The 20331-nt window shown below is 43.9% G+C and overlaps 1 protein-coding gene across 31 annotated transcripts in view; it reads right to left on the minus strand.

Moving 5' to 3' along the window:
* Nucleotides 1–20331, minus strand: part of EPB41 (erythrocyte membrane protein band 4.1) — a 94030-nt gene that overhangs the window by 25568 nt on the left and 48131 nt on the right. For 14 of the 31 annotated variants that reach the window (XM_085559937.1, XM_085559938.1, XM_085559917.1 and 11 more), the window contains 14 exons: nucleotides 19829–19933; nucleotides 16807–16849; nucleotides 14788–14863; nucleotides 14122–14340; nucleotides 11875–11962; nucleotides 11197–11349; nucleotides 10333–10430; nucleotides 9832–10004; nucleotides 8197–8313; nucleotides 6818–6946; nucleotides 3826–4031; nucleotides 1973–2029; nucleotides 1814–1855; nucleotides 1004–1066 (listed from right to left, as the gene is read on the minus strand). In XM_085559937.1, the coding sequence (XP_085416063.1) occupies nucleotides 1004–1066; nucleotides 1814–1855; nucleotides 1973–2029; nucleotides 3826–4031; nucleotides 6818–6946; nucleotides 8197–8313; nucleotides 9832–10004; nucleotides 10333–10430; nucleotides 11197–11349; nucleotides 11875–11962; nucleotides 14122–14340; nucleotides 14788–14863; nucleotides 16807–16849; nucleotides 19829–19933 (1569 nt within the window). Of the gene's footprint in view, nucleotides 1–1003; nucleotides 1067–1813; nucleotides 1856–1972; nucleotides 2030–3825; nucleotides 4032–5506; nucleotides 5615–6817; nucleotides 6947–8196; nucleotides 8314–9831; nucleotides 10005–10332; nucleotides 10431–11196; nucleotides 11350–11874; nucleotides 11963–14121; nucleotides 14341–14787; nucleotides 14864–16806; nucleotides 16850–19828; nucleotides 19934–20331 lie in introns of all 31 variants that reach the window. The other 17 variants (XM_085559932.1, XM_077788498.2, XM_085559943.1 and 14 more) reach the window with 16 other exon arrangements.

Below are 20331 nucleotides of genomic sequence, written 5' to 3' on the forward strand. Positions count from 1 at the left end.
TAGGGAAAACCCTACAAGCTGCTGGTGCTGCAAGTTTGAGTAGGAACATGTAACACAGGACTGAGTATCAGAAGCCACAAAACATCTCCCATAACAGAGTGTATTAAAGAAAATATATGATTGGCATGGTCTGTTCTGAGACTGAGCTTAGGTGAAAACAAGTGGAAAGGGCTTTGAAATCCGAAGAGAGGAGCTGTACTATGGAAGGATGAGCCACCCCTGACCACTGAGCCTCTCTGTCAGATCCAGAGGGACTTGGCACTGAGGCAGGATGAGGCCCAAGGGTAGTGAGGTGCTGCAAGGCCAAAAAGGCCTGGGAAGAGCATGGAAAAGCTGCAAACACTACTGCATCATCCAAAAAGATCACTCCTGCCTGAAGCAACATTGACATTGTGGTGGCCTGGACACCACAGAGGTGACAATTTCACATAATCCTGGAATGCTTTGGGTTGGAAGGGAACTTAAAGTCCATCCCATTCTCCCCCTGTCCTGGGCAGAGACACCTTCCACTATCCCAGCTTGCTCCAAACCCTATCCAACCTGGCCATGGACACTTCCAGGGATCCAAGGGCAACCACAGCTGCTCTAGGCAATCTGCCTTCACTACAGCTTCTCCTGAATTTTATATTTTCACAGACTGGATTTTCCCCCAGGAAAAAAATTTGTTTTAAGTAGTGAAAAACTGGTCAATGAGCCCAGCACTACAATCCATGACCCCCCTGAGCAGCCAGTGGGTCCCAGAGCAGATCTGAGCACTGCCAATCATGTATTTTGGGGAGGTATGAGAGAATGAAAGTCAGAAGAGGAAGAAGGAAGAAGGCCTGCACATCATCATGCTTACTGTCACCATGCAGAAGCATAATTAAAATATCAAATAAAATCAAAAGGTCTTTCATGCAAGAGCATGCAAAAACAAGGGCAGCAGCAGAAGAGGAAGAAGTTCAGTGCAGATACAGAAGTTTTAGCAAATGCAACTCAAAAAAAGCTTCAAGTTCATACAAACCTCCAACATTAAATTGCTATGCCTGATATAAATGTTTTCACCATCTAGCCTCTTTGATCTCTTCTGTGAAAATGAAAGAAAAGGGGAAAACAAAACAAAACAAAAAAAAAAGCACAAAAAATTAAAATGTTGGTCTTGTGCGATCAATAAATCAGCAAATTAAAAAGTTAACTCAGCGTTGGGAGTGCAGCGCTGTGGCAGCATGGAGTGGAAATTCCGCTGGGAATGGGGGTCTGGTTCATGGCGAGTGGGAGATGCAATGAGTCCTTTAAAGAGACAGCTCCCAGGGGGCCTTGGCTCTGGCCACAAAGAGACAGCTCCTGGTTTTCTGTGGAAGCAGAGTCACCACACCATATTCCTGAGAGATGCAGGCCCACCCCCAAGTTTGAGGCCGCACTGGGGACTTTTACGAGGTCCCAATGTGCACAGCAACTGCACTGTAACCACTTTCCCATCTTGGATGCTTCCCTATTACTTAATCAATACCAAAGAAGCTTTCTCCTGATTTTTGTTTTGCATTTCTGGCAATGCAGGCTACGTTTAGTTTCTAGCTAAATTTGTTACAGAGAAGAAATTTCATAAATCAAAATACGTGTTCCTTCTGAAAATTCAACATGCATAATTTCAGCAATGAGGTGGTCTATGGGACAAAAGGCTATTAATTTTCAAATCAAGTATTTGATAGTTTAAAAGAAAATCAATACCCCAGCCCAAAACCCATGAAGAAATTGGAGCACTGTCTTTTTAAACAGGTTACAGATGCATGAATGACATGGCAAATTTGGCCAGTGAAAGCGTAAAATGGCTAACCTTCCTCATTCTTATCAGCTCTTCCTCTTTTTCTGCAGGCTGCTGGTGTTGGGCAGTGATAAAAAAAAAAAGAAAAAAAGAGTTGTTGGTTCATATAACTATGTTGAACCTTGGAAAAAAAAAAGTGTGAGCAACCTAAACTGAATTATTAGCACAAACCTGGGGCTGGGCACCATTCATGGTGGGGACTGTGATCTCAGTGTGTGTTTTCCTCACCTACATTTAAGAAATAAATTGGCAAAAACATTTCTTGTTAGTAGATTTGTTTTAAGAAACCATTTAGTTTCTGAAAACAGCTGCATAAAGTTGGTTTTGAAGTGCTGGGGGAACAGGCAAAAACCAACATGCAGCCCTGGGCAGGGGTTAATAACATGGCAGCTCCCCAGCACTTTGTTAGTCAACAGCATGTTAAATAATTCCTCCAGCTTGAGAATTATTTGTATTTGAAACCAGTGCTTCTGAAGAAGGGCTTCCCACTTGCATTAGCTTGGTTAGGCAATGTTTTCAAATGGCATTGGCAGCTGGATCTCCCAGTAAAAATACAAACAAAGCAACATGCTCAAATTAACACACACCTTCTCAAAACCAGAAATTATTGGTTGTATCACAGGTACTATGGTGGAGGAGGCAGTAAGAAGAGACATAGCTACAAAACCAAGCCTAACATCACAAAATAGGTTCTTTCCTATTCCTAATAAGTTCTTTCCTGTCCATGAGTAGAAAGCCAAGATTGTCTTAACACTCTAAAGGAAGTATTTTAGGGAAACTAGATTGACAAATACTCTGAAGGCAAAAGCATCAGTGGGTGTTAGAAGAAGTGATGCAGCTCCATTGGAGAAAAGTAAATTTAGTACGTTCAAATCCATATTTTCCTCCCACAACTATATTTAAAGAAGAAAAAAATCTAATGTTTAAGCATTTAGGAAAAAAACCTGTAATAAGTAGGATGGGAGAAGTAAAATTCCCACATTCTCAGTGTAACATAATTGGGGGGAGCAGCTGGGCAGGAATAGCGGGGCAGGATCTTTGTGCTCGAATTCCCACCCCACACTGCCAGTCTGAAGTTCTCTTCAGCAGTTTCATTTAAAAATTACTGTTCATGCAGGCCATGGAATTTTTTGAAGCAACTGCTCTTTCTTCACCTCCATCTCCAAACCTTAATTAATAGGGATCTTCCCTGGAGATGCTCACAAGACTGACTTGTGTGATATGTTTAGAATTATGTGGTTCCAGAAATGCTGAGAACAGCTAAATTTTGGAGTAATGTGAAAACTGTGTCTCAAGGCAAACACTTCTGTTGCACCACTGTAAGGTTTCAATAAGTCAGTAATATCTGCTGAATATTATGGACACCGTAATATCAGCAATAATTTTGCACATTATTTTGACTTATTAGAACAGCACACAAGTATCAACCCCAGCAAAGAACTCACACATTTATATAAAAATCAAATAACCATTAAAAGTACAGAATATAAACAATAAACTCCCCAAGGTCTCACCAGTGCCATTTTCAAGTTTCAAGTTTTAAACTAACTGAAGTTTTAGTCCAGTTTGCAGGCACTGTATTACCAGCTCTCCCAGCAAAGGCCTATCATGCTGAAAAACATTCTGGCACTGGGCTGCAGACCAGATCCATTATCACTGATTTCACTGCAATTCCCTCCTGCTGTCATACCAGGAATCAGGGTGCACAGTCTGGCCATGGGTGAGCTCTGAACTCTAGCTCCATGATCACGTGCAACTCTTGCCAGTGTTTTTTACCATCTATCAGCAGGCTGCACTTGCTTTGACTACAACCACCAATACTCAAACTGCCCTGGAGTTCCTTCTTCCACCTGGAACATCACAGCTGGGATTTCCCTGGCACCCAGACCCCTGTGCCTGTTCCCACCCAACACTGAGGGATGAGGGATAAACCCCCCATCTCCCAGGACAGAGCTGCTGCTTTGGGGTGACTTTCTTGAGCAATGCTCCAGCCCAGCTCTTCCCAAGAGACTGCTCTGACCTACCTTTGAGGCATCCACTGGGTCCTCATGTTTCTCCAGTGGATATTCTTCACGTCTCCCATCAGATTTTGCTGTTTCCTTCCCTACTTTAGATGTGGCCATGTCCTTCACGTTGGACTTAGCTGGGGCTGGCTCTGCAGGGTGGCTCTGAGCAATAGCTGGGGCTGAAGTGGGCCGGGGACTCCGCTCTGGGGTTATCACAGCCACTGCTGAGGATGGGAGACAGACAGGGACACAGTTCAGAGCAGGTGACTTTTCAAAGGACTGTGCAAAGTCTTTCCAAATTACAGTGCTGTCATTTAAAAAGAAATGGAGAAGGAGGAGGAGGACAAATAAATGGGAAAAGAAATAAAGATGTTGAGCAAAGCAGCTTGTGCATTTAGTACAGGAGAGTTGAGATTATTTTCTTTATGGCCTAAAATAAAATCAAATAAAACCCCATAGCAGATGGTTTACAAAAGCAAGCTTGCACTCTGCAGAGAAGCCACACCAGAAAGGCAAATCTATTTTTGACATTGTGCCATGAATTTTTGGGTCCTTCACACACAACTGACACGGACTTCCTTCCAATGCAACTAGAAAAGACACAACGTGAGGAGTTCTGTACTCATGGGCATCTCCTCATGCAGAAACATATGGCTTCTGGAAGAAAAACACGCTTTCACCCCCCCCCCCCCCCCAAAAAATAATCAATAAGCATTGCTCTAGCAAACTTCTCAGCAACTTCCCGGTGGGTTTCAAGGCAGGTGGGGCTGTATGTCTGAGCTGGATATCTTCAAGGCAGCACAGCAGGAAGATACCCATCACCTCCAGGCCAGTGACAGTGCAGAAATGAACAGCATGCTGCCAAAAATCATCTTTTCAGAGGATGACAGTTGTAAATATAAGCACTGGGTGAACACAAAATCAACTGCCTACTCTTTTCCTTCAGCTCCTGATTTGCCAGGTAGTTGCCCAAACCCAAGGAAATAGTCAAGCCAAAGCTGTGTGACAAAGCAAGCCCAAATTCATTTCCTGTGTGCACCTAGGTATATAATAAGCTATTTGGTCCTCCTGATGTTGGTTTTTAGGGATGTTTCACTAAAAGATACCCTGTCACATAAAAGAATACCTTTGACATGGTCTCACATTCCCAAAATCACAGTTTGCAGCAGGACCATACTGTGTATCATATTCCAGCCAACATGAGGTCACTCATAGAAAATTTGCTGTTAAAATAAAAATTGTAATTTCAAGCAACTCCTCAGTAAGAAATCCTGTTGTACTGAAAAGGTAACAACATCTCATCGGTGTCTTAATAAAACATAGAGAGAATAAGGTATCCATGTGGCCAAAAATGTACAAGGTGGAGGCAAAAAAAGAATTTTTTTAAATTTCTGAATTTCCAGAGATTGGAATGACACTTTCAAGACAAACTCCTAGACATCACATCCTGCTGTAAACAATCTTAAAACCCACCCAACCACTGCCAGCTCCACCCTCTCCCTGCTCCTCGGCACAGCAGTTCATTTCTGTGACCCAGACACTGTGTTATCCTCTTCAAAGGACAGTAAGTGTGGTGTCCAAGTGTATTCATGTCACAGAAGCAGTGACAGCTGCTGGGAAGGTTGTACAGAGGTGAGATGGCAGGGACGGCTGGGATGAGGAGGATGCTGGGAGTGCAAAGCTGTCACTGAGGTGGTACCTGACTCCTTCGGCAGCGGCTCTAGCTCTCTCACCACCATCGTTTTGTCTCCCTCCTCCTCCTCCTCTTCAATTGGGCTTATCTCAATACTGCCAAGATCACGTTTGGCTAAAAAAGTTATGGATGTGTTAAAATGCCACCTTAAAGAGGAAGCAGCAAAGGAAATATTGCCATCAGTAAATCTGCAGGGCCATCTCTCTTCCTGCTCTCCCAGAGTATCAAGACATACAGGAAAAATGGTAACAGACACCAAGCTTCTCCTGTGCCATCCAACAATGAGTTCTGGGCTGCCAGAACTGTATTTTAGTTACATTTTCATGATTAACTGCCTTTGGCTATTTTGACATATGATTTAAAGACAGTAAAAAGCACTGAGATATAAAGCATAGGTTGGAATGGGGTGATTTTTAAGGTCTCTTGCAACCCAAACCATTCCAGAATTCTATGACCGATCACCATCACCATGACCATCACCTCACCAACAGTCCCTACTGGGAGCAGAAAAGTCAGGATGAGGGAAAGTGCAGAGATGGATGAGAAGAGGCAGCTACAATGGGAGAGCCCTGGATGTGCTCAGGTCTGACACCAGCTGATGTCTGATCTGCTGCCACACATCCCATGGAATACAGAATCTGCTGAGGTGGAAGACACCCACAGGGATCATCAAGTACAATTCCTGGTCCTGCACAGAACATCTCAACAATCCCACCCAGTGCCTGAAAGCATTGTCCAAATGCTCCTGGAGCTCTGGCAGCCTTGGGGCCATGACCATTCTCCAGTGGTTTTCATAGCAACCAAGGAAACATGTGATGTTCCCAGTTACCTCCCTCTATGGCTTCAATCTCCTCTTCCTGCAACAAATAACCAACTCTACTTTTAGTTATGATTAATATGGATCTGTCTGCAGCAGCGATGTTGCTCTGACATCCTTCCCCAGCTAGGCAAATAGCAGTTCCCTAGTGAAGAAATAAAGTGGAATATAGCTGACCTCTAGCAGTCCCAGATCTCATAACCTGATTTCCAGGCACTGTACACTCCTGCAGCTCAGGGGAACAAACTTCACAAGAAGGGACAGTATGGAAGCAGCTCCAAGAGGCCACTGCACACTCACTTCCACACACAGCCAGGGCATGGCACCCCCTCACTGCACCCAGAGCACACCTGAAAAGCAGCACACAGCAAAGCCAGGAGTGATTTTAGTGCCAACAAACACCACTACAACCAGTGTAACCTGTCCTACAGCACTGCATCACCTCACCCCAGTAACAACAGCACAGGAGCCACTGCCACCAAACACCACTGCAGCTGTACCTGACCGCGGCTGCACCAGCTCCACTGACTTTGGCTTGACAACAGGAACCTTAACGACCTCTACCTCTTCCTCCTCCTCTTCCTCCTCTGCAATGGGTTTCATTTCAAAAGTTTCAAGAGTGTGTTTGGCTAAAAAGAGGTTTGCAGGTGTTAATGGGGGTTGGGGACCCACACAAACACACAATGATCACCACAGCAAGAAATGAGGAGACCCTTCTCAGTAGCTGGGAACAGCAAGGAAGTTTGCAGGCAGCTCAATAGTCATTTTCCACAATGGAACTGTGTGTCAGTCCTTTTAGTGCTGTCAGACCCAGCAGTGTATTGGATGAGTGGAGGAAAGATAAGACTTATGGGCTCCTTGCCCAGGAAAGGAGATGTGGCACACAGGAACAGTTCTTGAGTGTGGAACTAGAAAGGGCTCTGCCTGCTAAGTCTGGAGGTACGCAGGTGCTGGCTGGCAAAATCCAGGAAAAACACATCCAGTCAAAAAAGTTATCAGAAACCTAGCAGCATTAATTAAATATACTTGAGTGATCAACTTCAAATCTGCCCTGGTGTCTTAAATTCCCCACCTTCTGCTTTTACAGCATTGGCCTTTCCCCACCAGGAGATGCTGATTAGTGAGGATTCAAGGAATGCCCATGGAGAGGAAGTTTGTCACACTTCATGAAAACTTGATCTATATCCTAGAAAAGCAGTCATGCAGTCAAAAGCAGTAATGCAGTCAAAAAATTCTGGGTGGTAGGAGAATACCCAAAGCATTTGCATGTGAATTATCTCCAACCCTAACACACCACAGGTGGTCACTATCCAAGTGATGAAGACTGCAAATATTTGCAACACTGCTGCTGTGATAACATTTATGAGTACTCAAATGTGCTGTTGTACCTACACACCTCTTAAGGGCATTGATATTTATTAAAAATACCTATTCTAAGAGAAATATAAGCTCCACAGAGCAAAATGGGTAGCATTTCTCAAACATGAAAAAAAACCCAACCCAAAATCGCAAGGAGGTTCTGGGATGAAGAATTTCAGAAACTTCATGAGAAGTTTCACGATCAAAACTTGAAAACTTTTAAGTTTTCAAATCCATAAATACAAAACTACCCACATTTAACAAGAGTTCTCAAGTGCCACCACATCCTAATCTTTTCCCCACCTCCCCACAAGAATTGCAATCTAATGAGGTGTAAGATGGAAATTTAAGGAGTCTTCCAGAGCTGGGCTGTGTCTCCTCTCACTGGGAAACTCTTCTTGCAAAGAAATGAAGAGAGAAAGCCACCAGATTTGGTGAAAATTGGAAATTGTCAGGAACGAGCATGTAGAGAGGATAGGAAAGGCATTGCAGAGAGTTTTAGACACCACCACAGCTATACCTGGCTTCTCTCGGATCTGATCCACAGGTTTTGGTTCAGGAACCTCAACCACCACCACCTCCTTCTGCTTCTCCTCCTCTATGGCTCTGAACTCAACCTTTTGAGTCGCACGTTTAGCTGAAGAAACGGGCACATGTTAACGACCACCCACATGACAAAGGCGCAGATGTCTAGGGGGCAGGAGTGTCACATTCCCAGGCTGCTCTTCTCCCAGCTCTGACATCCAGGTGTAGCACTGCAGCTGCAATTTCTCTACTCAACTGGAGTCATAATGACATGGTCAACAGGCAACCAGCAGCACTGGTTCCCTTGCTGCTGTGCACTGTGCCTGAGGAATTGCACATGCCCAGACTCCAAAGCTGGAATTTGGCTTTGCTGCTTTATGGAGTTTGAACCATCCCTCCCCTCCAGCTCCACGACATAAAACCCAGGCTCAGGAGATCACTGAGCCCAGAAGCAGGGACAGCCTAGCTGCTTCTGGCCATGGGATGCTGAACAGCCCTGGTCCCCCCAGGCTGCAGCACAAACTGAGGGATCAAAGCAACACGGTCCTTGCTCCATCAGCCAGGTGCCTGTGGTGCACAGGGATGCCCCTCTTTCCTTGGATCTTAATACCCTGTGATACAGATGACATGGACCAAACTTAGGCACTCCTTTTTCCATGCCTCACCTCCTCTGCTGCTATCAATTTCTTTCTAAAATCTCAAAGATAAGCCTATCTCAACTCCAACCTGAGCATCGCTTTAAGAGACAATGAAAAAGTTTTTATCATGGCAAAAATTTCCTCCTCACATAAAACTACAGAATTCAAGAAGTCACATTAAACAAAACAAACAGAGAGGCTTAATTTCTGATTTTCCAAAGGAAAATGCTTTGAGATCAAATGAAGAAATATTTTTACAAGTAGAACTTAGCCATAAGCCTTCAGCACCTACCTAAATTCTTTTCATCAGTCAGCTCTGCTGGGACCACCCTTGGTTTGCATTTTTGTATTGTGTCTGGCTGAGATGGAGCTCATTTACCCATAACAGCCTTCACAGTGCTGTGATATTGAGATAAGGATAAAAACTGGGAGAGGTATTGGGCAAAAGTACTGAGCAATATTAGAGAGCAGAATGATCACGGGGAACTCTTGTTGTAATTGTGGTGAAGGGAAAAGGGGTGGATTAGGTGCAAATCATCCACTTTTATTCTGTGTTGGGGGAATTTTTGGTTTGGTTGGGTGGTTTTGTTGATGTGAATGAAGGTTGTGTGATGAATCAGAATTTTCTGAGTTGGAAGGGACCCACAAGGATCATCAAGTCCAACTCAGAATCAGAGAATCGCAGAATACTCTGAGTTGGAAGGGATCCATGAGGAGCATAGTCTAACTCTTAAGTAAATGGCCAATATGGAGAACAAACCCATTCCTGTGGTGTTATCAGCACCCTGCTCTAACCAACTGAGCACCAATTCAGTCTCACTACAGGCACATAATTCCTAAACATGTAAGGGGCAGGAACAAGGTCTTGTACGACACTGACATGTTACACCTGCATTTTGGTACAGCAGGGAATCCAGATGTTCCTTAAGGAGTACTTCAGCATCCTGGTGACTCCAGAAGGGAGAGAGAAGACGCAGCAGGGACTGACTCACCTCCATCGAGGCTCCTGGACACTCTCTTGCTGGCTGTGCGCTCGAACTGGGGCGCGGGCCGGTCGATCAGGGCGCTCGCCTGCCGCGTCTGCGCCTGCGTCCGGCCACTGTAGCGGAATTTGGAGCCCAGCGCCAGGAACCTGCTTTTCGGGATGGCCTCAGTGGAAGTCAGCCTGAAAGACACACACATTTAAAAATCATACCTCCAAAGCCAGGAAGGGGCATGTGAAGAAGAATTACAATAGAAATAAAAAGGACCCTCTTTCATCTACTTGGCCAAGGAAATGCACATACTGATGATGCCTCACATCTACATGACCCAAAAATCATGGGTCTTACAAAGCAGAACTTGCTTAAAAATTTTCTGCAAAATAAACAGCTACCGTCCCTGAAACCATTTCTCTCCCATTGTTCCAAAAAGCTAAGGAGCAATGTTCATTTTCAATATTTAAATTCAAGCACTAAGTTACTCAGAGTGAGGCTACTGTTCAGAAAACCCACCTGAAGAAGGTGTGATGTTCAACACATACTTTCCAGAGCTTCTTTGCTGCCCGATAACTTGGTAGCTTGAACCCAATTGTACTTTCATACTGTTCTTGCTGTGGAAAGCATAAGTTATTTACGTATAGCAGGAAATATATGTGGTAGGAGCCCAGTCCCCAGCCCACTACCCTGGTCTGCTGTGGCACAAACTGCTGAACTTGCCTTACAATGTGCAGCAGGACCTCAGGTCAGAAGAAAGAGAGGGCCTGGCCACTAGCCCAGGCATCCCTCAGGATGCACAGGGATTTGCAGAGCAACAGGCCGTAGATTTATCCCCCCTGTCATACTGCCCAGCTGTGGGCTGACCTCCCTGCAAGGCTGGGTCATGAAAGCAGGAGAAGGAGGAAGAAGAGGAAAGAGGCAGATCCCCTTTGTAGCCTCTCTCCCTGATGTAACCATGCTGCTCCAGGGATTTCCCCATTCATGAGAGGCAGCACCAATGCATCCATTCCCTGCTTCTTGCACTTAGGTGAAAAGCTGATTCTAATTTTTAATTATTTTCTTTGAATGCAAGCAAGACAAAGAGCAACTGTCTTGCCCCGTTTCCAAAAAATGAGTTGGTTCTGCCCCAGTTTCATCTGTCAACCTCCCAGGCCTTTCCCTGGATGTTGGGAATACCCGGTGATGCCAGGAGGTGGTGCTGGATGACACGTTGTTACACTGTCAGCAGCTGGCTTGGAGCCCCAGCTGGGGTCAGACACCCCGATGTCCAACGTTTCTGCAGAGAAGAGCCTGACCCCACCCTGCTCCGTTCCAGGGACACATACAGCGACCATCCCAAAGAAACAGAGGATGACAGGAGCCCACAGGAGCCAGTCGTACCTCCCCTGGCCGAATCTTTATGAAGAAGCTGCTGCGTTTGTAGGAAATCTTCAGGACTTTGGGCCATGGGAAGCGATTGATTCTCAGTTTATCTTTGTAAACAAGAAGTCCACTGGAACAGACTCCCAGAGTGATATCCACTCCTTCCAAGTCCTGGGAATGCAGATGAGGATTTAAGCAGTGTCAGCTTTATGAGCTTCATGTCAACAGCTGCCTTCTAAATTATCCCTCTGGTCTTCCCATAAATCCATCTCCTCACCACCCAGATTCCAGCTCCCAGCTCCAAGGCCACTCTTCTTTCACCTTTTTCCTGACAACCTCCTCCCTCCTCCTTATCTCTCCTGTTCTGATGGTTGCCCAAAGGGCTCATCAAGAGCCCTTCCTGCATTTCCTGGAGCACAGAGGCTCATGTGGCAGGGAATATATATTTATTCTAAATTACTCAGAGCAAAGACCTGTCTATACAAGGAGCTTTGGAAAGTTTCCTGTGACATATAAATAATAAGCAACCACAATCACTTCTCTTGCAGGAATGCCTGAGGTATTCCTGTTATATGTCTGTATTTCAATACTTCTCTTTCCAAAGGAGCTTCCCAAAACAGGTAAACTTGCTCCTGCAAGGGAAGGATAAGCAAATTACAAAATCCACAGGTAGGTGCACACATGCTGGGCTCTCACTTTGGCTTGGTGAAGGTCGACTCCATACATAGATAGCTTTTTTGCATTCTCCAGAAATTCCAGGTCTGCTTGGGCTGGAGTCATGGATCTGCAGAAAAAAAAGGTATTGGTATTCTAAAAACTGTTGCTTTTAAGAGGAGACAGATCAGACTTAATGAAATTCATTAGATTTTCTTTTGCTTTCAACACAAACAAATCTGTGACCAGATAATGAATTATGAAATCACTCTTACTGCCCAATTTTGTGCTTTGAGACATCCCAATAACACGGCTGCACTTTATTCCTGTGAAGTTGTAAAGGCACTAGAGAAGGAAGTGAGAAAAAGCAGTGAGGGGACAAAACTTGATTCAGCAGAAGAAACCCAACTGAGCAAGAGGTGATAGGTCCTATTCCTTCCAGACTGGCTGCCTCGAGACCTCCCCAAACCCAGCTATTGTTCTCCAACCAAACACACAGACAGCTGAAACCACTCAGCAGAGATTCCAGCCAGGGAACCAGATGAATGAGGGCTTTCTGGGAACAGATGGTGCCCTGTCTGCAGGAGGGGCACAATTTAACAAAGACATCCTGATAACAGAGGCCATTATCAACGTTATTGAAGTGTCCCTGTTAGTACATTTCTGGTGTATGAGGTACAATAACAGCTCTGCTGGGAGAGGATTCAGCTGCATACATTTCATTTTCTACCCTCCTTTGATGTCTTCCTTACTGAACGCTCACATACATCTTGTGAGTGATGTAAACAGAGGTTTGAGCGGTGGGAGACAGGGCGAAGTCCACTATAAGGACAATCTTGTAGGAAAGCCCCAGGATCAGTCACTATATTGATATGTGCCTTGTGCTTTGCAAATACAGTAGCAAGAGCCAGAGCATGGTTTAGCAGAGATTTCCCTGGAAATGTCCATAGAACATATGGATGTTAAACCTGGGGACATAGTTTAGTGCTGGGCTTGGCAGTGCTGGGTAATGGCTGAACTCAATGGTCTTCAAGGTCTTTTATAATCTAAACAATTCCATGATTCTATCATTCCCACTGAAAACCCTCTGAAGTTTAATGTTCACAAAATATAGACTAGAAATTAAATGGGGATGTGTTGTTTTCTCCTGCACATGCAGACAGATTAAATATAACTACATCTCATACATTAAAGTCTCCTTCTGATGAGGGCATGAATAATTCAGCACTGTGATCCACTACTTCTAGCACAGCAAACGGCCTTTGACTCCAAGTCATGAAGCTTGTCAGAGGTCCAGTACTTATTTTCCCTCATTTCCTCTTCTCTCAGTGTAAATGGAAGGGAATAAATTTAAAATATTGATTTGAAGGCTTGAGTGAGGTGTTGAGTGGTCACAGTCACAGCCCACATCCACCCTTCCCAATGTGCTCCAGTTTTTTGCTCCCATCTGCCTGTCAGAAAGTCTTGTCTTTGCTCCATCTTTTCCTTTCTAGGAAGATATGTCCAAAACAGAATGAGGACAAAGTTTATCCTTGAATCTGATACCAGGGAGAGTTGCAGGAGTTGTTCAACCCTACCTGAACCAGACACACCTGCCCAGGTCATGGCTGCACTAGGAAACACTTAACTGCAGGTTTCTAATTCCTGGATCACCTGGAGTCCTCCCACAATGTTACTCACTAAATATGGTAGAAGAATGTCCCAAACAGGCTGTAGGCTATAGTGTGTAAACAGAGAAACTAGATCAAACTACAATCCAAAATTACATAAATCCCAAAGAAATATATTTTTAAAAGGCAAAGGGTGAGGTTAAAACAAGTAAATTTTACATTTGCACATGAACCAAACCCCACTTTTTCATGACTATTCTGCGGAGAAAAAAAACACTTGTTACTAAATAATTGCAAGACTTCCCATTTGCTTTATAAAAACATAATTTCTTCTTCATGCAGGAAAAAATAGTTCCTGCTTCTAGAAATATTTTGTCCAAAGTATTAGATTTTTTGTTAAAAGTTAATGTTCACAGAGTCATCATAAAATCACAGAATGGTCTGCATTGGGAGAGCCCTCAAAGATCATCTCATTCCAACCCTTGCCATAAGCAAGGACATCTTCCACTATCCCAGGTTGCTCCCTGCTCCATCCAGCATAGCCTTAAACACTTCCAGCAATAGGACATCCACAGGTTTTCTGTATCTCACAGAGGTAGGGAAAACACCAGAAAATCCCATTACTGCCCCTATTTTGTGCTGCTGTGCACGAACAAGTCCTCCAGCCACCGCACCTTACCTATATGTTTTATGAAGCTCCACAACCTTTTCTTCAAGCTCTTTTGTCTGGTTTGGGGCCAGTTTGAATTCACTGATGTAATCTGGGCCATGGAGATCAGGATCATAGTCTCCCAACTCTGACTGGACCGTGTAGGAACCCAGCAGAGCCAAGGTGGCAAAGGAGCAGGGAAGCCGCCCTGTAAGGATGTCCTGTCTAAGCTGCAGACAGAGGTAATACCTGAGGGCAGAAAGGAAAATACTTATTCACAGAGAACAGAGAGAAATTTATTAACTTGAGGATCAGTCTCTTTTTTTATGCCACTGATGAATATATGACAATGCTTGTTTCCAATTTTTACTCATTTCCAAGGTAAACAGCGTGGAGGACTGAGGGATTCAAGGTCACCTCCACTCTGCAAAGGGAGTAAAGGACACTATGACCAGAAAATCTTGGCTTTAGGTAAGAATTTACTTTTCTATATGAACATACATATGGCAGAATTATAAATGACATTGCTTTACACATGGACTTTAGTGGAGTGTGGGAGAATCCTCACATCCACTAAAAGCAAACCAAACCCTCTCCAAATGGTGAAGGCATCTGATCTCCTTCCTGAAGGGAAATATGAAACATTTCTATTCCATATCCAAGAGAACATGGCAGTAGGATCCCCAGGTAACTCACCTGGTGATGTCCTCTGTTAGCTGGGCAGGATCTGGTGGATAAAACTTGACATTGAAGGTAAAATCCCAGGGGCCTCCTGCAATAAGAGAGAACTTGAGAGAAATAAACACACTGGGACAGCTTTGTGATGACCAGTTGATATAAAAAAGAGCTAAGAATAGCCAATCTGATCTCAGAATTTAGCAGATGCAACACTGATTTGATACTGCTTGCTCTCACAGCTGGCTGCAGCTTAACACCTGTGTAAGCATAAGATGTGATTTCATTTACAGCAGGTAAGAAAAGCAGGAGGAAAAAAAGCAAGTCAGGGAAAATCACCTGGATTAACCACAACTTGTGGCAAAAATTAAATTAATTGCTAAGAAGCTCAATGACTGACATGTTTTTTCATTGACTGAAAATGGATTCATCAAGATAGGTCAGGCATAGACTATAAATTAATTAATTAGTTGGTTGACCAATTGAATAGATTGGTTTACTGCTTAACCCAAATTTCAAAGTTCAAGGAAGGCTGTGCTAAATCATTCCTCAGATGAATGCACTGGGATTAGCTGCTCAGACACAGCTTAAATTTAGCCCAACACAAGCATCAACCTCTGGATGAAGACAAAAAGCACTAGGATAGGAAGAGCTTTTCAAGTCCAGACCTAATTGCTTAAATACTCCTTGTTTCAAACCTTGTATAGCACCATTACAGGCATGAACTAAGTCAGAATTCACATAAACACACATAGAATTGGCATGATATGTGGTATGGACAGCCCAGATAACACAGCTGAAGAGGTAGCTCTCTCTTTTCCTTGAAAAGAATCCCATTTCCCAGTAGAAGTTAGTCCGGAGTGATTTCCATAGTTACATCTCCCCCTGCTGTGCCTTTTAACACTAGTTCAAAATAAGATTTATTTCAGAAAGAGAAGATCTACCCCTGCACTTAACTCACTCAGAGGTTTATTCCAATCTCACAAAGGCAACAGGGGGAATGGAGAATTCCTGAATTTACTTCTTATGCAATGCCATAACGGATTAAACACAAGGCACGTTGTTTCCATCACACACAGTTCAAAACAAGTGATTCCAAGGTGACAATGAAGGGAGCAGAGGTTACCTAAAACCACCACACTGGTGTCCACATATTTGCATGTACATGCAAAATACCTTCACTTGAAGTAAAATCAAGTAATTTAACCCATCCCCATAGGAACAGAATTCACAGCAGGCTGCTGGTCATTACATTCACTGGATGAATTTTATGGATGGAGCAGCTCCTGCCCTTCACATGCACCCTGCTACTGATTCCAAGAGAAGATGGCAAGACCAGGAGCTTTCCCTACTCCACAGCCTCGCACTGCCCCCCAAAGCTGCATTTGATGACACACTTTGTCCTCGGCCTCCCACCAAAAGGATCCAAAAACCAGTAATTTCCTTCCCAAGACTTCTAAAGCAGTCAGACTTACTCCCAAGAGAAAACAAAAGCCTCTAAAACATATTTAATTTTGACACTGCCCTCATCTTGAACTTATTCAGTGCTAGCAGACCTTAAAACACAACTTGAGAGAACATCTGACATTTGAGCTGATACTTCTAAAGCCATTTATCATTCCAGTGCCCCTATTTGGAGCCCAAAACAGCCTCACAGTCCATAAACCTTGTTCCAGCATAAAATTCTGCCTGGGGTCTCGCAATCTCCTTTGGGATTTCAGTGGCTCCCACTGACACCCATTTTCCCATCCTCCAGCAAGAAGTACATCCCCATTTCAGCACTGCACTGACAGTGTGGCTTTCCTTCAGGCAAACACAAGTCAAGCTGTTTTGCCAAGGAAATTACATTTTTTTTCTAAATTTACATTAAGAAGATCTTAAGAAGGCCACAAAGAATGCACAGACTGCTTGAACTTGTGTTGATCCCTGCCAGACACCCTCACTTGACCTCTCCCCATTCCTGGGCCCCCTGGATGGCTCACCGGAGCCACACTGGGAGAAACCACACCCCACTACAAATGATAAATTACATCTACTTACCATGAACCTGTTTTTTTATTTCTTTGGCAGGATCCAGCCATGTCTGTAAGAGGATAAAAACATTCACAGTTTACCAGACATTCCAGAAACACCACAGAAAGCTGAAAATTGCTAAAAATACAGGAAGAAAAAGAAAGGAAAATATTTGACACAAAGGCAACCATGGAAACTGACAAGATGGTGCATTCTTCACTACTTTCACTCCAGGCTGTGGTCTCCGTGGGTGTATTTCCAACCATTCACCTACCAGGGACTCACAAGGGAGGCAGGAGTAACAAGAGGGAAAAAAAACCAAAAAAGCAGATTATTTGGGGCTGCAAGAACAGAGTAACAGGTATGGCCACAGCCACATCCAGCTATCAGGGGTACTTGTACAACACCTTTTTTATTCTCCAGAACCCTTAAAAATAGGTAAATAGGACAGATACATTAATTTTAAGAACCCCTGTATATCCTTACTTACCCTATTCAGATCAAAGATCACCACGACTTTCTATTATTAGCTATAGTTTTCATTGACCTAATTGCTGAAATACAAATAAAAACATCCAATTCCTGAGTAAGGCTGGAATTTTTTAGAGGAGTGTGACATAAACTTCATGTCTTTTATCTATGATTCAAGTATTATCTCTGCTACAAATTTAGAAATAGATCCTTTTTTCCTCCTCCTCTGTAATTTGGGGTTTTGCAGGATGGTGGTGCAATTTAAGCCTCAAAACACAATTCCCGTTTTTTCCATGGTCTAAGCCTTTCCATTTTCAGGAGTCAGGGCCTGTCCTGCTGCAGGTGCTGGCACTGGGCTAGCAACCCTCCTGCAGAGGTTACATTTAAACACCTCTTCATTTTCACCAGGTCTGAATAGGATTTGGACATCCAGGTCTCCTGAGGTGAAGGAATTAACTCATTGAATCCCCCAAGCTAATCCCTCCTGACCAGAAGGACACGTAACTTCATGGCAGGGATACAGTAATACTTACATTTAATCTCCTTTTTTTATATGCCTACTCTAATATATAAAAGTGGGGATACAAAATCCATTTGAAAGGAAGATTTGCTGCCTTTTTAAGGCCACAGCTTGGAGCACAGCATCTCCATGGCTAAACTGGTGCCACAACTGCTCGTTACTGGGGTGAGCCCAGGGTGCAGTCATGCATCCCACCCCGCCTGATCCAGCCAACAATGATGGGAACAGCAATTAACAGCACTTTTATCCCACTGGGTCATGAATCAGTGGCAGACAAGCCTCCCTTTCAGGGCAATGAGCTCCTTGCTGCTCCATGGTGCCCAGCTGATCCAGCCACTGTCACAACCTCCTAATCCCACTGTCACCCTCTGCTATGCCCATGTGGGTAATTACTGATCCTCAGAAAGTTTATTCCCTGAATATCAAGGTGGAAAATGTCACATACAACCCTTCCCTATCCAGGAATATACACGTATATCTCCGCCTGCTCTACACAACTGCAGGTGAGGTGCAATAGCCCAATCCTTGGATCCCATTAACACCATTTTACCTGTGAATCAGTAACTCTGGGGAAGGTCTTGTTGGAAGTTACAGCATGAGAGCTTCAGATTTCGAAGTTCAATGAAACATAACCAGAAAGATTTAAAAAAAAGTAATGGTGTTTTCACCCATCAGAGCAAACCAAACCAGCTTTCTCCACAATGGAGCTGAACAACCTCATCTGCCCCAGCTTCCAGCTCTGGGACACAGATCTGACAAAACAATCAGTTTTCACTCCCTACAGTTAAAAAGCTGCACAACCTCTCAGCCCTTGTTGGTTAGGGGGAGAAGGTACATGCTTCTGCTTCCAGAAGAATCAATGCCAAAAGCCTAGACATGAGAAGAGCAAGTCCGAGGGTCCGGGAGACCACAGAATCATACAGGAAAAGTCCTCTAATCAAATCCAATCATTACTCCAGCACTGCCAAGTTTTAGCACTATGCAGTATCTGCAAGTGCCACATCTATAAGCTTTTTGATCCAGGGACATTCCACCACTTCCCAGGGTGGCCTGCGCCAAGGGCTTGACAACCCCTTCTGGGAAGGAAATTTTCCTAATATCCAAATGCAGCAGTGAGCTGCCCACAGCACACACAGAAGCTGAGCTGCTCCAGCTACAATCTTTTTGCTCTTGATTTGATCTAAAAGTACACCTACCCCTCCCTCTGCAAAACACTCTCTGATTTAAAAAAATCCTCTGATATAAAAAATATCCAGGTTATATACATGGAAACACATTTCACATCCAAGAAAACTGGAAGACACCAGAGACCGTAAAACAAAGTAGGAGTTCTGCCTTGTCCCAAATAGTGTTATTTTTGGTTGTTATTTTGCTTCTGTATAAAACAATATAAAGTATTTAATGACAAACATCTCTCAGTCAGTAACCTGGCCACAGAGGATTGTTGTGAAGCAGAGGAAGAATCAGAATATGGACCAACATAACTGGTGTAAAGCACACAGAATTGGGCTCTTAATTTCAATTACCTCACTTTTGGCTTTATGAAATAGACTTGAGTAATTGTTGAGTTAGAGGATAACCAAGGTCTCAAAAGATAAGACACTGCTTGAGTCAAATCAAAGACAGACCTTAAACTGAAACCGTGAGTAGAAGCTTTGGTACAGAGTCACATCTGTTCTTCTGCAGGGCAACGGCTCAACTCCAAATGCTCTGGACAGCTCCAAACAAACCTTCCCAATGCTGACACCAGTGCCAGGGTAGCCTGACTCCTTCAGCTCTATAACTTAATGACATCATTTTGCAGTAGACGAATAGAATTACTTTTCTCCAGGTAAAGACCCAAGTTCACTAGGATTCATTCTATGATTCACATAGCTTTTTGATGAAAATCCACACTCCTGTAGTAATTAATTCACCATTTCTTCCTGTGTCATGACCTGCAATCCATACTAAGGGAGGACACCAAAACAAGTTTGCAGAGAAGCTTCTGCCCCACTTCCTGCCCTGGGGAAATGATGCAGAAAGAGCTGAATCCCCTTGGGACCAGCAGCTGCTTACCCTGGAGGTTGGCGTGTCCCATGTGGCCAAACCAAAGTAGTCTTCTTCCAGCAGATTGAGGTGGTCACAGACTTTTTTAAGTAGATCCTGTCCCTTGGAGTGTTTCTGCAAACAGACAAATAAATCCTGTAGGACAAGGCTGGGTTTTGCCGGTCTTTGTTCACAGGAGACGGGAAGAAGAGAATAGGATCAAACTGCATTGTGTACTATCAGTAAGGCAACCAGACATAAAAATTCCATGGAGGCAACAAGAAACACAGTAGGTCTCTCTCTTCCCACCAGCTCCATGTCTGAAAATCCCCCAAAGCTGAACTTTCCAACACAGCTTAATAGACATTAAAGATCTGTACAAGTTTTCCCTCCCAAGGTACATCTACAGTGCTGGTATCTCCCAGATTCAGGTGCGGATCAAGAGATGAAATTGCTGCTACAACCTATTCATTTCAGGGCCAACCTGCCTTTTCTTACGTTCAGAAAAAAAACAAAGCCCATTATTTCCATGG

This window comes from Lonchura striata, chromosome 23, assembly GCF_050655825.1.
Source record: "Lonchura striata isolate lonStrDom1 chromosome 23, ASM5065582v1, whole genome shotgun sequence".
Taxonomy (NCBI): domain Eukaryota; kingdom Metazoa; phylum Chordata; class Aves; order Passeriformes; family Estrildidae; genus Lonchura; species Lonchura striata.